Source organism: Chrysemys picta, chromosome 1, assembly GCF_011386835.1.
Source record: "Chrysemys picta bellii isolate R12L10 chromosome 1, ASM1138683v2, whole genome shotgun sequence".
Taxonomy (NCBI): domain Eukaryota; kingdom Metazoa; phylum Chordata; order Testudines; family Emydidae; genus Chrysemys; species Chrysemys picta.
Window position 1 is genome coordinate 303629868 of NC_088791.1, and position 20350 is coordinate 303650217.

Genomic DNA, 20350 nt, shown 5'->3' on the forward strand with positions numbered 1-20350 from the left:
CATTGCCTCTCCTCCCCACACCATAGCATCAAGATTCATCTTTGCTTATGAAGTCCCCACAATTCTGCCCCTCACTACTCATCTGCTGTAGACTCACCTCACCCTTACCCTTTCTTTCCTCTGCCAATTAAGTATTCAAGGATTGCATGTTTGCCTCCCCAATACATGCCTACACATTCTACATGGGAACACCAACCCTGAACTTAACCATACGGCTTTCTCCAATTCGCTTAAGACCACTTCTGCTATGATCTCACCTAAAAGAAGCTAGCCACCCACTGATGATTTGATGGTGCAGCACTTGAAAGGAATTATATTCAAGAGGATTTGTGCAATAGCTAACTTCCATAGTTAGGTGATCTCATGTGTTGCCTTTCCTATCCTTCCTATTGTTTGAAGGAAGACTCAAATGACAGATTGACTGCAAGATCTGCATGGCAGCTATTATATTAATGTATGGTGAGAGTCAATACAGTTTCTCCTCTTGATTCACAACCCATTTTGGGATCTAGGTAAGATTTACAGGTTATAAAGCCACAAGGACTATTATGATCATCCAGTTTGACCTCCTGTCGAACATAGGCCATAGGATTTCTGAGGTTTTTTCCTAAGATGCTCCAGTTCAAACAAACTCACCCAATATTGATTTAAAGAGGTGCCAAAGATGGAGAATCCACCACAATTCTTAGTAAGTTAAAGCTTAGACAAGTGACGCTAGAGACATTCATAAGGCAAGATATTTATTAAAAGTGCTTTTAGTTTACATTAAAACTAGTCTACAGTCCTTGTAAAAAAAATCATATTTAAAAATGTCAGCTAAAACAATAAGCATCATGGTTACTGACACATGACCTGCAGTGCCCTATAAAAATGTAAGACCAACTCTGTTGATCAGGAGGCAAGTGCTTCGATTTTAGTTAGTGTGTTGGTTCACTGGCATTTATTGCAGAGGAAGAACTGCTGGTGGCTCCATAAAGGATACATGCATGTACCTGCAATAGAAACAAGCAGCTAGTTAGTTACTAGTTATTTAACTGACAACTTGTTAGCAGGAAACCCTTCTTGAGTTACATGAATGATTCGGGTTTCAGCTGCTGAGTGCTTCAGCATCATGCAAGTCTGAAACAGAGTTATGGCTATGCCTAGATTATAAGATTTCTCTTATAAGAACAGTTCTTACTATTAAGCTCACTTCAACCTTCAAGACATGTGTATTTAGTATCAACTACTACCTTGTTAGGGGAGTTACTAGATAGGATTACCAGTTATGTAGAAACTTTTTATTAAATAGCTTGCACATAGGACCTCCCACAGCATAGCTCCATTGATTAGAACAGCATGATTTGCATTAGTTGAGGAAATTTGGCCAATTTTAATCCCTGCTGTCGTTTGGAGCCAAACAGAAGGCATTTAGTGTCTTAAGAACTTACTTTGACAGCTTGTATTTCTCTCTAATTGCTTGCTGTGGTCGATGAGAACCATCAAGGCATGCTTTATGTAGATCACTCAGACAAGGCACTATCTCGCTTAGCGAATACCCAGTGAATGCAGCAAGTGTTTCTGGCTGATCAGTAAAGAAAAGAATTACTGTACATTATTGCATTTGGTTAGGTACTGTGTCTTCCAGATTTTGGTAGAGGCCCTCTGTCAAGAAGCAAGTCACATTTCTGCTGAATACTTAGATGGACAGATGCACCTATTTTGCTGCTGAAGTGAGATCCCATAGCAATCACCATAGAGGATGTGAACCCTCTCAATACCCCAGATGCATCCTAGCATCAAAGTCCACTTTAGGTCTCTACTACAGCAGAGAAGGCTGACAAGAAGCTCCTTCTGATGCAGACAGAATGCTGGCTGATGTCTTTCACCAGTTCTGACCAGTGTCCCCTACCATTACCACCAAATGAAATAATTCCTACAGCATATAGGCAAATACCAATAAGACTGGTATTTGGATAAAACCATGTGCACTAAGATTCTTCTCCCCCCATAACACAAAGAGTTGCATAGAGGTCAGTCGATCAGTTTTTTTATAGGGTGGGATCAATATATTGACAAGATGGTTAATTATATGATGAGTCTCATTAGGACTGCGTACCATAACAGGTTAGTCTCAGCCAGTGGCTAAAGTATTGTTCCTGCCTGTGCAGAAGTTCTAGATGGAAGAGAGGAGCAAGCCTTTGACTAGCTAGATCAGGGGTGAGCAAACTTTTTGGCCCAAGGGCCACAACGGGGTGCAAAACTGTATGGAGCGTCGGGTAGGGACCCTCCATACAGTTTTGCCCCCCAAACAGCCTGCCCCCCTGCCCCCTCCCACTTTCTGCTCCCCTCAGAATCCCCCCCCCACTCAACCCCACCCCGCTTGCTCCTTGTCCCCTGACCAACCCCTCCTGGGACTCCTGCCCCTAACTCCCCCCCTGCTCCCTGTCCCCTCACTGCCCTGACCCCTAGCCACACCCCTTCCCCCTGACAGGCCCCCTGGGACCCCACCCCCTAGCCAATCCCCTGTTCCCTGCCGCCCCAAACCTCTGCCCCATCCAATTGCCCCCTGACTACCCCCCCCAGGACATATCCAACCAACCCCCCCGACCCCAGCCCCCTTACCATGCTGCTCAGAGCAGCATGTCTGGAGCCACGCCTCCTGGCTGGAGCCAAACACCCTGTTGCGCTGCTCAGCATGAGCGCACAGCCCCACCACCCAGAGTGCTGCCTGTGTGGCAGCATGGCTGTGGGGGAGGGGCCAGGGGCTAGCTGCCCAGCCAGGAGCTCAGGGGCCAGGCAGGAGGGTCCCGTGGGCTGGATGTGGCCTGCGAGCGGTAGTTTGCCCACCTCTGAGCTAGATATTAACTGTGTGCCAGTGGAAAAGCCTATTTAGTTGAACTAGAACCCTCCCAAGAGATCTACTAGTTCATACTATGTGGAATGGAGATTCTTTCCACTCAAGTCTGAACCTGTAGATGTAGGAAACCCCCTGTTCCACAGCACCTCAGATAATTAACAGCTTACCCACAAATGCCTGTTCACAGTGTAATTTGCTAGACAGTAAGCTGCTGCAGCAGTTTGTGACGGAAGGTACTTCAGAAATGGATCAGCTTCCAGGAGACTCAACTCTGCTACATACTAAGCAAAAGAAGTTTGCAAAAGTTACTTTCAAATAGACCTCTGTGTATACAGTGGGATCAATTCAGTGTGCTCTAAACAAGCATTGGTTATCTTTCCAGCAGCATAGTTTTGGAGAACAGTGGGTCATTATAAAGCTGTTTTATCTGTTTAGAAAGTTAGGGGGAAATCATGCCCTCACTGGAGTCAACAGGAGTTCTACAATGATCTTCAATGGGGCCAGAAGTCACCTTTTAGAGAAATACCAGTTAGTTGAGTGACAGCTGGGCAGTCTTGTGGTCAAGGCACTGGACTGGGACTCAGGAGGCCTGGGTTGGTTTTCAGCTCTATCACAGGCTTCTTATATGGCCCCAGGCAAGTTAGTTTGTGCGCCTCAGCTCCCCCATCTGTGACAGTGGGAATAAGACTTGCTTTCTTTTACTCTTTGTCCTTTACATTGATAGTGAAAGGATATGTCCTGTAGAGCTATATTATATTGGTACAGTCAGTGGTTAACATAGCAGGGCCCTGATCTTTGTTGGGGCCTCTGGGCTCTACCACTATATATGTGGTCTCAATATAGACAGTGTAAAGCTGTAGTTTTGGAAAGCAAGAAGCGCAACAGATTTTGCTATTAGGTTTAGATTTAATTCCTGTGCTGTGCACTGTTACCAGGCCTGCACTTTATGCAATCTCCCGTTAGGGTACTGGTTTATCAGGGTGTTAGTCATGTTTGATAGGCAAGCACCCTCAGCATGTTCCCTATGGTAGGTGTTTTCCAATCAAGAGGATGCTCCTGAGAGTAAACTGAGTCTGAAAGTTCCCACGTCTCCACCCCACACATGTTCCTGCTTTAGCAATCACACTCCTTGAAGGGCTGTGGGAAGACAGTAACACATACCCTTGCAAAGTTCTCTGTCCTGACACAGACTCCATGTCTTTGTAAATACTGAAGGAGAAACTGGTTGATAGTTGGTACTGTCAAGTCAAAAGCCAGTACTTTCAGGAGCAGATGTTCCATTCTTAATAGCTGTCTCTTTGTGTAAGTATCATCTGTTATATACACAAACTCCTCTATCTCCGGAGGGTAGATCTCTTCATATTTCCTAAAAAGGAGTGCAAAAAGTTCATTAAGTCTATAAAGTTGGAAGTTTCAATCAGAAAGGAAGGCTTGTAGGAGTCAGTGCTGGGATGAGCATATGGGTCCACCTTCATCCAAGAAGATTCACAGACTTCAACCCCGACCTAGGCATATCTTGTAACACACATGGTACCTTTTGACAGCTTAATACAGTCAGCTCTTGCCTACAAGTCCTTTTTAGATTGACTATAAAACAGGGCAGCATTTACAGACATTAGACTGCCTCCTTAAGAACCATATTATGCAAGATGCCATGTTGTACCATTTTTTAAACAGAATTCACATTGAAGTTAAGCAGCTTAAGCTTTAAGAGACAAAAGTCCAAGTGATACAATATGCTCCAGACAAAATAAGTTTTAGTTTAGTTCATATTCAAAATCAAAATCAGTAAGAGGAGTTTGTGAATTAAGTAGAATGATAGCATGTTAGTTTGAAGACAAATTCTTACCACGACAAGGTTTGTGTTGTCAGAACCAGCACAACTCTTCAGAATAGATTTTAGTTTCAACCGCTAAATGAGAGGAAGAGGTCTTTTCCCCACAAGAAGTTTGTCAAGACTTCATGAGGCAACAAAGAACACTTACGCAGCCAGAAGAATTGCTGCTGTTCCCACAAGCTGCAGCTTCCCTCTGAGGACAGACATGCAGGAAAGAAACCTGTCCAGAAAGTTGACCGCTAGGTACAGTGTTTCAGTACGAAGTTTGTATTCTTGCCCAACTTCCACCAGCCAGTCCACCAAGATTGCACGCATCCCTGAGGTGATGTCTGGCTGCTTTCGCATGTAATATGGTTTTGGCCTGTACCTTATCTGTTTGGAAAGATTGGAGGTTCAGTAATTAGGACATTATAAGAACAACAACCGTTGCCATATCAATGGTGTAAGCAATTATTCTCACTGATGGTCAATATATTAAGACCATTACTGATTCCCACCATCAGTGAGTGGAGAGCTGTACTGAATTCAGTGATAAAAGTTAATCATGAAGTTTGACAACTGTAATTGAGGAAGATCTAGCACACAGTGTAAAAGCTAGTGTATAGTAGGAGCTTTGGAGGGGAGCACTACTCTGGTGCGGGTAGGAGCTGCAGGTAATCACAACCTCCTCAGATTGCTACAGCCTTTTTTGCCATACTCTCTTAATCTCAACCTGATAAATAGGTTCTCAAAAGCTGTTGAAAGTCTCTTCACCCCAGCAAAGCTGAGTTACACATTTCATCTGAGAGAGGAGCTAGAGTCAAAGCTGTCCTGCATTTTAGAAGAATCTTCTCACTACCTCCTGCTCGGACCTTGGCCAGCAACACAAGGAACTTACTGAGAATGCTTTGTTAAAGAGAATGAAGGCAGTAAAGAGATGCTAAATGACAACCTGAGAATCTGAAAGTTGTCTCATGCAGCAATACTTTAAGAGTTGCAATCTACATCTAAGAGGTAAGTGTTGCCAGTATATGTAGGGTCAAGGAAACATTGACATTATAGGCTTGTGAAAGCCACTCACTTCAGCTTCTCTAAGATACTGATGAATGTCTTCTGCATAGTCTCCCACATTCATTACATCCACGATGTTATCCACATGAACTTCATGTTGTGATTGCAATGACGTATCCACCAACATAGGAGAACCTGCACAATCAGGATTCTTATTACATAAGGCATCCAACAAGACATTTAGATGGGACATTTTTCCTTTCAACTTATCCTGCTGATTTTCTGGCAGTACAAGATTCAATCACATTTATATGAACAAGTAATCTACAGATAATTATGTTACACTAATAAAATAATACCAACAGGACCTTACAAGAGGGATGAGGCAAAAATGCCAGGTTTATTGTAAATACAGAGAAAGAGTGAGAAATCAGGATATGCAACTCATTATTTCACTACCATTCTTTATTCATTCACACACTCATTCATACAAGTTCTGCAGAGTTGTTATAGTTACCAGCCTAGAGGTTGCTCATGGCAGAGTACTGGCCAGGTAGCCTGCACATGAGGGTGGAGCTGAGTCCTTGTCAGATGTGCATCCGATGCTGCTGGAGGGTGGTTGCAGAACCAGACTCAAAAGTTTTCAGTCTTTAGAGTCTGTTCTTATAGGATTTTGTCCTTATACAAGTCTATGGGAATTGCTTCATCCTGCTAATGTTTGTTTGAGGTGATCATCAATTAGCAGGTGGCACATCCCTGATGGCTGAGTGTTATCTTATTCTTTGGAGTCTTCAGCCCTCCATCCAGGGGGGCACTTGGGTGGATTCTGGCCTGCCCTCCGGGGGGATCATCCAGTTATCTCTAGTCTGCACATTCTTCAGCCAATCAAGACATCAAGACTGGGGTTGTAATTCTTAGGCTGGCACTTCCCTGACCATTCATCCTTTATCTAAAGGAATTTATCCTTTATCTAAATCAAGCATCCATTCACATACATTCTCTATTTTAACATAGATTTATTACTTCACTATCGCTTTTAACTTCTAACAATTCTCAGGATATTGCAAATCTACTTAAACTTTAACATACATAGCAAACAAGTTAAAAGCCGTGTTCTGTTTTGAGGAACAATTACAGTTTTTGCAAAGCCCAATTCCTTTTTGAGAACAGACTTTCTGTCTTAGGATGTGTTAACACAATTAGCAGTTTGGCCTTGCATGTTTCTCACAGAGAGGGAGAGACACAGAAATGGAAAAGCAAGAGGCCTAAGCTGTGGGGAATTCAATTGAATTCAATCTTACCCCTTGTCTCTCTTGGCCTCAGACTTGTTATACACATACACTTTATGGTTCTAATACAAAAATTCCCTGATATGGTCCAACAATTTAGACAAGATTACTTTTGTTAAAAAAGCCAGCCACTTCATGTATGAGATTAATGTTACAAGCAATATTTTGAGCAGTGACAGTTACCTGTACTCAAATCCAACAGCAGATGAATATTGGGTTTCATTGTGCTAGTATCCACTTCACACAGGCTAGGTTCCACCTCTTCTACAACTGTGCAGCTGCATCTGTCTTTCTGCTCTGGTTCATCTACATATATAGCAAACCCTTGCTTAGATGTTACATTGATCATACAGCTGGGCAATGTATTCTTTCCAGATGGAGGGAAAGCATTTTCAGAGCCAGAGAAGCGTCTGACTATTGTGGTACCCTGAAATAAAGTCAGATTAAACCTGTAGGAAGAGATTTAGGTACAAACAGAAACAGTGCAATTAATATTTTTAGAGGAAAGCCACCCATTTTCCTTAGCACTGCAGACTGCAAGCACTTGAATCAATAAACTGAACATTAGTGGAAACAAAGCTTGCCATTACAACTGGCATTTAGGTAATTCGGCTTACTGCCATCTTGCTGTAATGGACATTTGTGCTACATGGAGAATTATCTATCTTCCAGTTTAATAAGCCAGGTTCAGTCTTGAATAATCTTATATTGCTAGTGTCAAACATTCATCTGCAAGATGGCCAGCCTGAGCAATTCTGCTGAAATGCCAACTGTAATTATAAGCTCTGAGCTACAGTTCAATTTATTCATGTTGAGAACTACCAACATTAAATGCAGCTCAACACTTGTTACCTTAGCTTGCTGAAGAAAACAAGAGCTGCATTAAGAGTTTAAAGCAGTCTTTTATAATTTGATATTAAGGTTGTTAAAATGGTTTTTACATATGTATACTAATGCTAAGCCCTATGTCGCAAGAGGTAATTTTAAGAGTATAGTTTTCAGGAAAAAAAACTGGATTTTGTATTGAAAAGCTAATAAAAGCCTTTTATAAGGGTCATATCAGTCTTCCTGGACTGCCAATAGTCAAGAGCAAGCCTGTAGAATAGATGAAAGCTAGCAAAAGTTTCTTATAATTCTAGTGAGTATGTCAGTGAACTGCACAAGTGGATTAGAGTTTAGTCCATGTCTTTAGTGAAGGTTTTGAACTGGGCAAGTAGTTTGTCTGTTCATCCCATGAACATGAGGTAAGAGCTTGCAGCCCCCAATGAGCATACGCTGTATTAAGTGCATCATAAGTCACGTCTTTGAGCAATACGTTAGGCACTGAGGTTTGAAAAAGCTTTGGTCAAAGTCAGGCTCTGAAATGAAAGAGGGCCAATTTTCAGAATATTGAGCAATCACAAATCCCACAATGTCAATAAGAGCTGCAGTTACAGTGACTCAAATAAGAGCTTTTCAGAGATGTTGAGCCCTACAACCCGCATTTGGCTTCAGTGGAATTTGTGGGTATGCCAAACTTCTGTAGCCAGGTTCCTTTATTTAGGAGCCTGGCTTTAGACACTCAGATCTGAAGACAGTGGGGGGAAAGGGTCTGTTTTTATTGCACAATACCAGATGTACTCTAAGGATTACCACCTTTAAATGGTAATCTGTTATTACTCTAATCCCACTGGACTGCTTTCCTCAAAAGAGGTTTGCACAGGAGTAGCAACTACTATACATGCAAGGACCATTCCAGTCTATGACACAGTAGAGTACTAGAGAGTCATGCTAACCAGATTCAAATCTGCATAGTGGCTCTGGCACCTAAATTTATTCTGAAGAATGAGGGAAACCGAGAAAAAAGGCTATCCGAAAAGTAATTCTTGCTCTCTGAATGATTGCCACCATATCAACACACTGTAGGAGCCATATACCGAGCCACGGAACCTTTGAGCAGTAGTTGGCAGTTAAGGGACATATACATTTCCACTGAGCCCTACATTCCATAGGCCAGGGGCAAAGAGACGCCACTTAACAGTCCCTCCCTCTCCAGAAACGTTACTTAAAGCTGGGCTCCAAGTTAGAGCAGAGGAGAAATGGTCAGTAGGGCCACACTGTAGAATACTAGCTAGCCATGACCTCCTCAAAAAGCTCTGCTAACTGAACAGGGATTGAAGCACTACCCTTTTAAATCCCACGTGTGATCTGGATGAAATACTGAGAGACAAGCAAATCATGTGTGTTAGCCAAATTCCATATTGCAAACCTAGTACTGTCAGCCCCAAGCATTCAAAAAAGAAATCATGAAATAACCTTAAAAAAAGGTCAAGAGGTAATAAATGCTGGGTTCTTTTTATTTGCCTTCTAGTTTGAGCCTTTAAGTTGCACTTGGGCCACATTTTCAAGCTTGTTTCTGCAACCCTGTGAGCTAGAATTTAAGGATAAAAGAGCTGAACTGAGAGTCTCAAGTAATCACAGGATTCCAGGAGCTAGGGCTTTAAATAAGACACCAAAAACCATGATATTTGCAATAAAATTACCAGAGTTGGTATTGTATCCCTCCAGTGCATGCTGAGGGTCAGGTCATTTATCAGGCTTTTGTCACTTTGGGGGGTGGGGGGGGGGGAGAAGAGGAGAAATGAAGTCAGGTTAGGTATATACATACTTAAATATGTCCTGATCAGTCAGACTTTTAAATACCTGTTTTGCAAATATGTTTTAAATTCCGGTTTACCAACATTCACAGCAATGCCCTTGACGGTTTACATATCAGTTCACAAAAGTAAGGTTTAAAAAAAGATGAACTAGGTTTAAAAAAAGATGAACTAGGTTTAGAGAAACACTCAATTTAGGTAAGGAAAAAACGGTCATAGTTCCTCCTCATTGTCTCTGGTTAAGATGCATAGTAAGAAGAAACCCAGTGCTGGAATAACAGGGGCCTTGACAAAATCTGTTTGGAGACAAGAAAAGCTTCCATGGCAACTGCACAAGCTATATCTGACTTACGTAGTATCATCCACACACGCACAAAAGGCACCTTGGGTGTTTGCCAGCCACTTATCAGTATAACCCCACAATAAGCAATGGGGTTCACCCCCCCAAAAGTTACCTGGCCACATGCTCTCAAGCACTGCCCATTCTCAGTCAGCAGCCCAAGCACAGCCCTCTGTGGGGGATTTTGGTTGGAATAAGGCCCAGCTGCAACCCGGCGGATCTCCCAACTTCCGGCTTGGGAGATCCCACTCTTATCGTTGTGATCCATTGTTTCAAGGTCAGCAGCTGACAGCTAAGAAGAGAAGAGAATGGCATATTAGTCATCTCAGGCAAGTTCACCCCAATTTCTCTCTAAAGAGAACAGTCCAGATTCCCCTTCCCCCTCTTAGAAGGAGCACAGATCTCTCCCATGACCGCGTCTTATTCTAAAGGTAGGATTCTAGGTCTCATCATTAACCACTGGAACAATTTACCAAGGGTCATGGGGGATTCTCTATCACTGACAAGGTTTAAATCTTTTTCTAAAAGATACGCTCTAGGGATTATTTCCTGGAGGTCTCTGGCCTACATTATATTGGTCAGACAAGATGATCACAATGATCCTTTTTGAGATTAGAATCTGTGACTCATAAACAGTACGTCTTTTTCCACACTCACAGTGCGCCAGATTTGCCTTCATTAATGCCACCCCCCAAAAAAACTCTGCTTCCCTGTTGGGAGCCCTGGAGAGGCAGTTCTAGAAAGACACTAACGCCCAACAAGCGCTGCGGCTCCGGAGAAGCGGAGCAAGACACCAGCTCCAGGGGGGGAATATTGCGCGGAAAGGGGGTCAGGGATGCAAGGGAAGAGGCTACTGAAAGCCAGCGCCTACAGTAACCCAGGCCAGAGGGCTCCCTCCGGGCTCCCTGATGCACAGGTCTGAGGCTCTCCTTGCCTTTGCATACTACTAGGGCAGAGCACGCTGAAGCCACGTCCCCAGAGCGGGAGGGTTACAGGCTAGCGGTCTCCCAGGAGGTCCTACACGCCCCAGCCCCACAACCCCGGCTGCAATGCCCGGGCCAAGCGCCCATTGAGCCCCGCGGACGCTGGAGTCCGAGCGGAAGGAGCCGCCACCCGCTGCTGGGATCCTGCGAGGAGCCCACCGCGCCCTAGTGCCCCCGGGAGCCCCGCCGCGCCCGGCATTACACGCCAGCCCCGCAGCCGGGGAGACCCCGCCGCCGCCGCCGCTGCTGCTCCTGCCGCCGCCCCTTGCCCGACAGGCAGCGACTAACCAGGGCGCCGAGCCGCGCCGCTGCCCCCAGCCCAGCCTATGTAGCCGCGTCCCGGGGGCGGGGGCGGCGGCGCAGCCCCTCCCGCGCGGGCGCTGATTACTTTCAACCCGCCCGCGGCTGTTGGTGCCGGCCCGTTGGAAGCGGAGACCGGCGGCGGCTCCCGTGGCAACCGCAGCGGCCGTGCCGGGGCCCTGGGGATCTCCATGGAGACCCGGCCCGCCGCGGGGGTCCGCGCCAGCCTGCCCCCGCCCCGGCGCGGGGGGCGCCCGGGGGTTGGCCACTGGCTCCAAGGGGGCAGGATGGGTTCCCTGCATCGGGGCTCGCGGCCGCGGGAGTCCGGGACCCCCACGGAGGGTCGGGTCCGAGCAGGGCGCCCTGGGCTGCTGCCACCGCTGAGTAGCCCCAGCTGGGACTCACAAGCAGAGAGAAGCTGCTGTCCCAGGTACAGTCACCCGCTGCCAGCTGGAGCGGTGCGAGCCATTGGAGAATGACCCCCCACCCCCTTCCTAATGGCGCGTGGAATAGCTGCAGTGACCCACACACACCTTCGGCTCCCTTCCATAAACCGCAGCACACAAGGCCCCACGCTCATTTGGCACTAGAGATTACTGGTGCTACTCCTTTTGCACAATAATTTTTTTAAAAAATCATCAATGATGGGCTTTCATGCATCCGGGCATGAGTACTGCAACGAAAACCAGAATCCAGCTGAAATTTGGATGCATCCGAAGAAGTGTCCTGTAGTCCATGAAAGTTTATGCTCTAATAAATTTGTTAGTCTCTAAGGTGCCACAAGTACTCCTGTTCTTTTTGCGGATACAGACTAACACGGCTGCTACTCTGAAACCAGTTGAAATTTGCAACTGTGGCCGTCAAATCCAAATGATACAATCTGAATAGGAATCAAATGTAAATGTCTTCTGCATCACTGGTAAAATCTAGACCAAGGGTAGGCAACTTCTGGCACATGTGCTGAAGGCGGCGCCCGAGCTGATTTTCAGTGGCACTCACACTGCCCAGGTCCCAGCCACTGGTCCGGGGGGCTCGGCCTTTTAATTTAATTTTAAATGAAGCTTTTTAAACATTTTAAAAACCTTATTTACTTTTCATAAAACAATAGTTTAGTTATATATTATAGACTTAGAGAAAGAGACCTTCTGAAAACATTAAAAAATGTTCTGGCATGCGAAACCTTAAATTAGAGTGAATAAGTGAAGACTCGGCACACCACTTCTGAAAGGTTGCCGACCCCGGATCTAGACCCTGATGCCTATTGATCCAACAGAACTGGAAAACACATATCTGGTACCTGGATCCTGCTCATTTTTAACCTCAGCACCTACTTCCCTGCAAAAATCTAAACAGAATTGTCTAAATAGAAACATGTAGCATCAATAGTGAAATGTAGTAGTATAGTAAATATCCTATGCATTGTACATCTGCATAGCCATAAGAACCCAGATCTGATGATATGAACTTTCTAGATGCATCCAAATGTCATAGTATAATATTTACATTTTGCAATGGAACTGGTCTAGTATCTGGGTATGACCACATAATATGTGGTTTTAGCTTATCACCGCTTGGTGGAGATGTACAAAGGAGTCTTAAGGAGCTAGGCACATCTTCCATCAACTTTAAACCACATTGTAATGTTAGATGTAAATCTAAAAATCCCCCAGATTGCTTTGAAAATTCCAATGCATTGGATACAGATTTATCTGATAGAAAAGGATGGCTACATGTGCTGTCTATCTAGAAGGTAGAAATTTGGGGATATAGGAGAAAAATGGGCTAAACCTTGCTGGATCCAAATCTATATTTGGATTTTTCAACTTTTGTGTGCCAGGATGAATCAGAGATCAAATTTCTGTAGTGACCTCACAGCAATTATATTTGATCTCTATTTCTCCAGTAAAACTAAGTGGTTTGTGCCCTCCCAAAAATGTTGAATCCAGGTGCAAGATATGCGTTTTTGCATTGCTTTTGCCCTGGGATGTGTCAGAGCCAGGATGTTTCAGGTCAAAGAGGAGTAGCAATGTGTGTTGTCTATTTTGACTGTACAATTTGGGGGTTTGTGGCATAATTCAGCAGGCTCCAGGTGCTGGATATGTGTCTTGGTGGGGCTGCTGAGCAGAGATGAAGCAGGGTCTAGATTTTTGCAGTGGAAATGGAGCAGCTGCCCTTTTTTGTTTAGCTGGTAGCATTTTCAGGTTTGGGATGCTAGATACATGTTTTTGTGGTGCTGCTGCATCACTTTGTAACAAGGTCCCGAGTTGAGGATTCACTAGGAGCAGCTACATTTTTCTCTCTATTTGGACAGTAGAATTGGGGGGGGGGGGGGCACGCAGGGATTGAGTTTAAAATTTGGCAGGTTCCCTCAGGCTCCAGGTACTAGATACAGGTTTTTCCAGTGATATTGGGCCAGTATTGATAAGAGTCAGATGTTTCCAGTGAAGGAGTTGTTCCCCTTATTCTCTATTTATATTGTACAATTAGAAGTTTGACACCAGAAATTGCCAAGATACAGATGGATCCAGGCACTACATGTACCAGAATGCATCAAGCATTTATTTATTTATTTATTTATTTATTTGGGGGTGCAATCACAATAGCTACACTTATTCTCTGTTAATCTCATAGAACTTGGATAAGGGCTGAAACTTGGATAGATTTTATAGGATCCAATTTCTGCATCTGGGTTTTTGGGGCACTCCTGCCCTGGACTGTGTCAAGTTCCTGAATTTTTTAATACAGTAGGAGCAACTCAACTTTTTCTCTATGGTGGTATTAGAATTTAGGGGCTCGGGACCAAAATATTGCTGATCCAGCAGGTTCGAGGTGCTACACTTGGATTTTTGCAATGCTCATGATCCATAATGTGCTAGGCTCTGAATTTTTATTTTGGTGCAATGTTAGCAGCTAGGCGTTTTTTCTAGGTTGATGGTAGTGCTCCTGGTTGTCTTGCAAGTAAGAAACATGAAGTCAATATTTGATCCATAGACTGTGTGGCGTTATTTTTCCTTTAGTGAGTATGGATCTTTCGAACTCTATGTCCTTTTGAGAGGCTAGGTGGGTACACAGGATGGTATGAGGGAAACATTGTAACAATCAGAGGGAAAGATTAAATACATGTCACTGGTGCTAGAGGAAGAGGGGTGGACCACTATGAGTGGCAGGTGAGTCCCCTCCTTTTCTTTAATGTGATCTGGAACCCTGAGATAACCAGTTCTATGCTGACTTTCATAGCAGGAGAGATTCCACCTTCGGAGGCTTCTTTAAATACTTTTAATGCAAAGTTTTAATGTCTCTCCTTTGAGAAAAAGCAAACAGACCCCAATCCTGTAAAGATTAAGCATGTGCTTAACTTTACACACTGTGAGTAGTTCCATTGACTTTAATTGGATGACATAGATCTGTAAAGTTAAGCATGTGCTTGAGTCTTTGCAGGTTCTGAGCCAAATGTGTCAACACTAGAGCAGTCATTTTGTTGCAAATTTTGGGGGACAGATTTCATTTTTTTAATAAATGTTTTTGAAACAAATGGCAAATTATTGAAAAATTTCAGGCAATTTAGTTTCATTTCAGTGGGCTGTGGGAACACTTTTAACTTTATTTTGCTCCTTTTTTCCTGAGGAAAAAAAGTAAGACGTGAGAGAAAGTGGGTTTTTTTCCCCTACCAGAATGAGGTTTTTGTTTGTTTTAAAAAAACTTAACCAAAACTAATATTTTTGTGAACATTTCTGGTTTTCTTGAAAAGACATTTTCCATTGGGGAAAACAGTGGATAGAAAATTTTCAACCTGCTCTAGTCAACACTTTAACAACATTATTACAACTCTAAGGTATCAGGATCATTATGAACACTGTTCAGCTTTAAATTATATTTTAAATAGTTGGTACCACTCTCCTGACCTTAAAATATAGTGGTTGATATTTTCAGAATTGATTTTGAAATGAATGGGAGTTGGGTGGCCAAAGGTAAAATGTTAACATTTCCAAAGCACCTAAATGATTAGGATTCTAAGTCCCATTGACTTTCAATGACACTTAGGGCAAAGCTACACTACCAAATTAAGTCAATCTAAATTACTTTGACATACAGCGACAGCAGTAATTAAATCCCTTTTGCATGTCCACTCTATGCTCCTTGTATCAGCAGTGCAGATTCTCACCAGGAGCATTGTACTGATTTAACTGTCAGTGTGGGGCATTGTGGGAGGGCTTCTGAAAGGCAGCAACAGTCAATGTAACTACCTAACTACATTGACCTACATTGACTCTCGCGGAGGAGTAGTTATTAAGTCGGTGTAGTGGGCAAGTTACATCAGTGGGAGCTACATTTTAGTGTAGGCACTTACAGAGTTAGACCAATGTAAGCTGCCTCACATTGACCTAACTCTATAGTGTAGACTAAGGCTTATGCTCCTAAATGCCTAAATCATTTTTGAAAATGGGACTTAGGTACCTAAGAAATTTAGGTACTTTTGAAAATTTTACCCTAAATTCCTTACTCGGCTTGAACATCTCAACCATTCCCTCTTTCAAAGAATTTTCTTTGGGGACCCAGACGTTATTTTTTATTTTTTTGCAATATAAATATTTGAATATGATATTGTGATATATGAAAGCTTATGGAAACACTATTTATGGAAATAGTAACTACTGTTTGAGGGAAATAGCTGTAGATTATAAAAATTATCTTTATTCTGTTCTACCAAAACCTGATTTCTGAACTGCTCACTGTTTCCTTAGGGCACCTGTCAATTTTCTAGGAATGTGAGTGTGATAGTTATAATTCTAAAACATAATCCCTCTTTCTATGAATGCTACATACATATCATTCAGATAGATAGATTAGATAAAGTAAAAACCTTAATTACCTATCAAGATGTATTTATATTTCGGCATGGCAGAATTTGGATTTTTTTATAATTTAGATGGATAATATCAATGTTTATTTTCAGCATTTTTTAATTTGTATCAATGTAAATGTTCACAGTTTTGCAAAATTAAGAGTTTTAATCTTTTTTCTTCTTTTTACCTATTTAATTTTTCACAGTTGTGAGAAATTATGGGGAGTCAGACAATAATTGTTTAATAACAATAAATGTTGAGCTTCAAAAAGTTAAAGGTTTATAACTGTTAAAACCATTAAAACAAATTGTCAACATCACATGTCAAAATATACAAAGTAAATATCTTAAATTAAACTCTAAAAGGTTCTCAAACAGCATTTTTCTTACTTTGCCTGTCTGTAAATTTCAATTATTATTGATTAAAATATTTTTTGTCAATTTGTGTGTGTGCAGTGAAATTGATGTTTACTGACAACTACCAGTCTAATCTTTCCAAGCCTATTTACATTTAGTATATAGACATAGAACATAGAATCATAGAACTGGAAGGGACCTCGAGAGGTCATCTAGTCCAATCCCCTGCACTCAAGGCAGGACTAAGTATTATCTAGACTAGTGGTTCTCAAACTAGGGCCGTCGCTTGTTCAGGGAAAGCCCCTGAAAGGCCAGGCTGGTTTGTTTACCTGCCGCATCCACAGGTTCGGCTGATCGCAGCTCCCAGTGGCCGTGGTTTGCTGCTCCAGGCCAATGGGGGCTGCAGGAAGTGGCGTGGGCCAAGGGATGTACCGGCCGCTGCTTCCCGCAGCCTCCATTGGCCTGGAGCGGCAAACCGCGGCCACTGGGAGCTGCGATCAGCCGAACCTGTGGACGCGGAAGGTAAACAAACCAGCCTGGCCTGCCAGGGGCTTTCCCTGAACAAGCGGTGGCCCTAGTTTAAGAACCACTGATCTAGACCATCCCTAACAGGTGTTTGTCCAACATGCTCTTTAAAATCCCCAATGATGGAGATTCCACAACCTCCCTAGGCAATTTATTCCAGTGCTTAACCACTCTGACAGTTAGGAAGTTTTTCCTAATGTCCAACCTAAACCAACCTTGCTGCAATTTAAGCCCATTGCTTCTTGTTGTATCCTCAGAGATTAAAAAAGAACAATTTTTCTCCCTTCTCCTTATAACAACCTTTTATGTACTTGAAAGCTGTTATCATGTCCCCTCTCAGTCTTCCTTTCTCCAGACTAAACACACCCAATTTTTTCAGTCTTCCCTCATAGGTCATGTTTTCTAGACCTTTAATCATTTTTGTTGCTCTTCTCTGGACTTTCTCCAATTTGTTCACATCTTTCCTGAAATGTGGCACCCAAAACTGAACACAATACTTCAGCTGAGGCCTAATCAGTGTGGAGTAGAACAGAAGAATTACTTCTCGTGTCTTGCTTACAATACTCCTGATAATACATCCCAGAATGATGTTTGCTTTTTTTGAAAAAGCATTACACTGTTGACTCTCATTTAGCTTGTGATCCACTATGACCCCAGATCCCTTTCTGCAGTACTCCTTCCTAGGCAGTCATTTCCCATTTTGTATGTGTGCAACTGACTGTTCCTTCCTAAGTGGAGTACTTTGCATTTGTTGTTGTTGAATTTCATCCTATTTACTTCAGACCATTTCTCCAGTTTGTCCAGATCATTTTAAATGGTAATCCTATCCTACAAAGCACTTGCAACCTTCCCAGCTTGGTATCATCCACAAACTTTATAAGTGTACTCTCTATACCATTATCTAAATCATTGATGAAGGTATTGAACCGAACCGGACCCAGAACCGATCTCTGTGGGATCCCACTCGTTATGCCCTTCCAGCATGACTGTGAACCACTGATAACTACTCTCTGGGAACAGTTTTCCAACCAGTTTTGCACCCACCTTATAGGAGCTCCATCTAGGTTGCATTTCCCTAGTTTGTTTCTGAGAAGGTCATGTGAGACAGTATCAAAAGCTTTACTAAAGTCGAGATATACCATGTCTACAGCTTCCCCGCTATCCACAAGGCTTGTTACCCTGTCAAAGAAAGCTATCAGGTTGGTTTGACGCTATTTGTTCTTGACAAATCCATGCTGACTGTTATTTATCACCTTATTATCTTCTAGGTATTTGATTGCTTAATTGCATTGCTTAATTATTTGCTCCATTATCTTTTGGGTACAGAAGTTAAGCTCACTGGCCTGTAATTCCCTGGGTTGTCCTTATTTCCCTTTTTATAGATGGGCAGTATATTTGCCCTTTTCCAGTCTTCTGGAATCTCTTCCATCTTCCATGACTTTTCAAAGATAATTGCTAATGGCTCAGATATCTCCTCAGTCAGCTGCTTGAGTATTCTAGGATGCATTTCATCAGGCCCTGGTGATTTGAAGACATCTAACTTGTCTGAGTAATTTTTGATGTGTTCTTTCCCTATTTTAGACTCTGATCCTACCTCATTTTCACTGGCATTCACTATGTTAGACACCCAATCGCCACCGAGCTTCTTGATGAAAACCAAAACAAAGAAGTCATTAAGCATGTTGCCATTTCCACATTTTCTGTTATTGTCTTTTTTTGAGTTTTAGATCATTGAAGATCTCATGGTTAAGCCAGGGTGGTCTCTTGCCATACTTCCTATCTTTCCCACAGTGGGATAGTTTGCTCTTGGGCCCTTAATAATGTCCCTTAATATGAATATCCTTTATATAGAAATATCATTCATATTCATATATATGTATATAACTGAAAATATATTAATTTCTCAGTGAGATTTCTTTATATTTTTATATACAATCAATGTATGGATATCATCTCTAGTCAGATATCAGAGGGGTAACCGTGTTAGTCTGGATCTGTAAAAAGCAACAAAGAGTCCTGTGGCACCTTATAGACTAACAGATGTATTGGAGTATAAGTTTTCGTGGGTGAATACCCACTTTGTCAGATACCACGAAAGCTAATGCTCCAATACATCTGTTAGTCTATAAGGTGCCACAGAACTCTTTGTTGCTTATCTCTAGTCAGATAATATATACATATAACTGGAACACACTGCAAATAGCTAGTAATAAGATTATCTGTCCATCAGTATCCTAGGAACTGTTTGAAATGACCCAGTATGGATTTGAATCTGAGGGAGATCAGTGACCTTTGACAGTTACTACGTAATTGCAGCAACAGATCAATCAAGCTTTGGATCTTTAATTATTTCCTTTCTGAGCTTCCTTTTGCGTGATTGAAAGGAAACTCAAGAATCCCTGTGTGGACTCCTTGGGGCTTCTCTCTGTAATTACTGCCTTGTGCAACTCTATTGCGATTAAGGACACAGAGTAGCAGCAGCAGTGATGGACTCGGCAAGACTGCTTCCCCAGTGGGCCAGGAAGAGAGAGTCATTAAACAGACAGTCAGAAGTAGTCTCTGTTCTTTCATGCATCCTTCCCACCTCCTTAGTTTGTGTGTTTTTTGATGTTTTTGTTTTGTTGCAGTTTTTGGTTTTTTGCTTTAGCTGCTGCAGTATTTGTTTTGTCTTTTGAATTCTATGGCCCACAGTCTCCTCCAGCTGAAGTGAGTGGGATTTTTGCAATTCACTTCCATGGGAGTAAACTGTGACTCCTGCTTTGCTCAGTGAGAACCAGCATGTCTTCTGACCTTTATATAATTAGGCCTAGATCGTGTAGTGAGATCCACGCAGACGTGACTTCAGGACCAGGTCTATAGAGATTGATCCTGCAAGGTCTCAAGTCCTAAGATGAAAGCCTGACCAAATTGAACTCAATGGCAAAACTCTCACTGACTTAATTGAGGCCAGGATTTCACCCCTATGTCTTCATTGGGAGTGGAATGTTTAATACTAACCATGATTACCTCAGCAGGACTGACTGGGTTTAGCCCCTGAAGCCTGCTCTACGCTATAGGGTTATGTTGACATAGGCTGCCTTGCATTGACTAAGGCTAGGTCTACACTACTGGGGGTAGGGGGGAGGTCGACCTAAGATACGCAACTTCAGCTACATGAATAGCATAGCTGAAGTTGCGTATTTTAGGTCGACATACCTGGCTGTGAGGATGACAGCGAGTCGACCACTGCCGCTCCCCCGCCGACTCCGCTTCCGCCTCTCGCTACGGTGGAGTTCCGGAGTCGACGGCAGAGCGATCGGGGATCGATTTTATTGTGTCTACACTAGATGCGATAAATCGATCCCCGATAGATTGATCGCTATCCAGCGGGTAGTGAAGATGTGCTCTTAGTTTAACACCACCAGATCCTGG

At 42.9% G+C, this 20350-nt stretch overlaps 1 protein-coding gene across 3 annotated transcripts; it reads right to left on the reverse strand.

The window, feature by feature from the left end:
* Window positions 1–727: 727 nt before the first annotated feature.
* On the reverse strand, window positions 728–11423 carry CCNA1 (cyclin A1). 3 transcript variants are annotated; one of them, XM_024104964.3, is made up of 9 exons: window positions 11303–11423; window positions 10047–10223; window positions 7139–7382; window positions 5737–5861; window positions 4825–5048; window positions 4001–4205; window positions 3007–3120; window positions 1431–1564; window positions 728–992 (listed from the first exon to the last, which is right to left on the reverse strand). In XM_024104964.3, exons 1-9 carry the CDS (start codon window positions 11405–11407, stop codon window positions 941–943), a joined length of 1380 nt encoding a protein of 459 aa, XP_023960732.2. In that variant the 5' UTR covers window positions 11408–11423; the 3' UTR covers window positions 728–940. The 3 variants fall into 3 exon arrangements, with proteins under 3 accessions (XP_023960732.2, XP_005286646.1, XP_005286647.1); XM_005286589.3 differs by having other exon boundaries at window positions 11203–11338; XM_005286590.4 differs by lacking the exon at window positions 11303–11423 and adding an exon at window positions 11117–11257.
* Between the last annotated feature and the right edge of the window lie 8927 nt (window positions 11424–20350).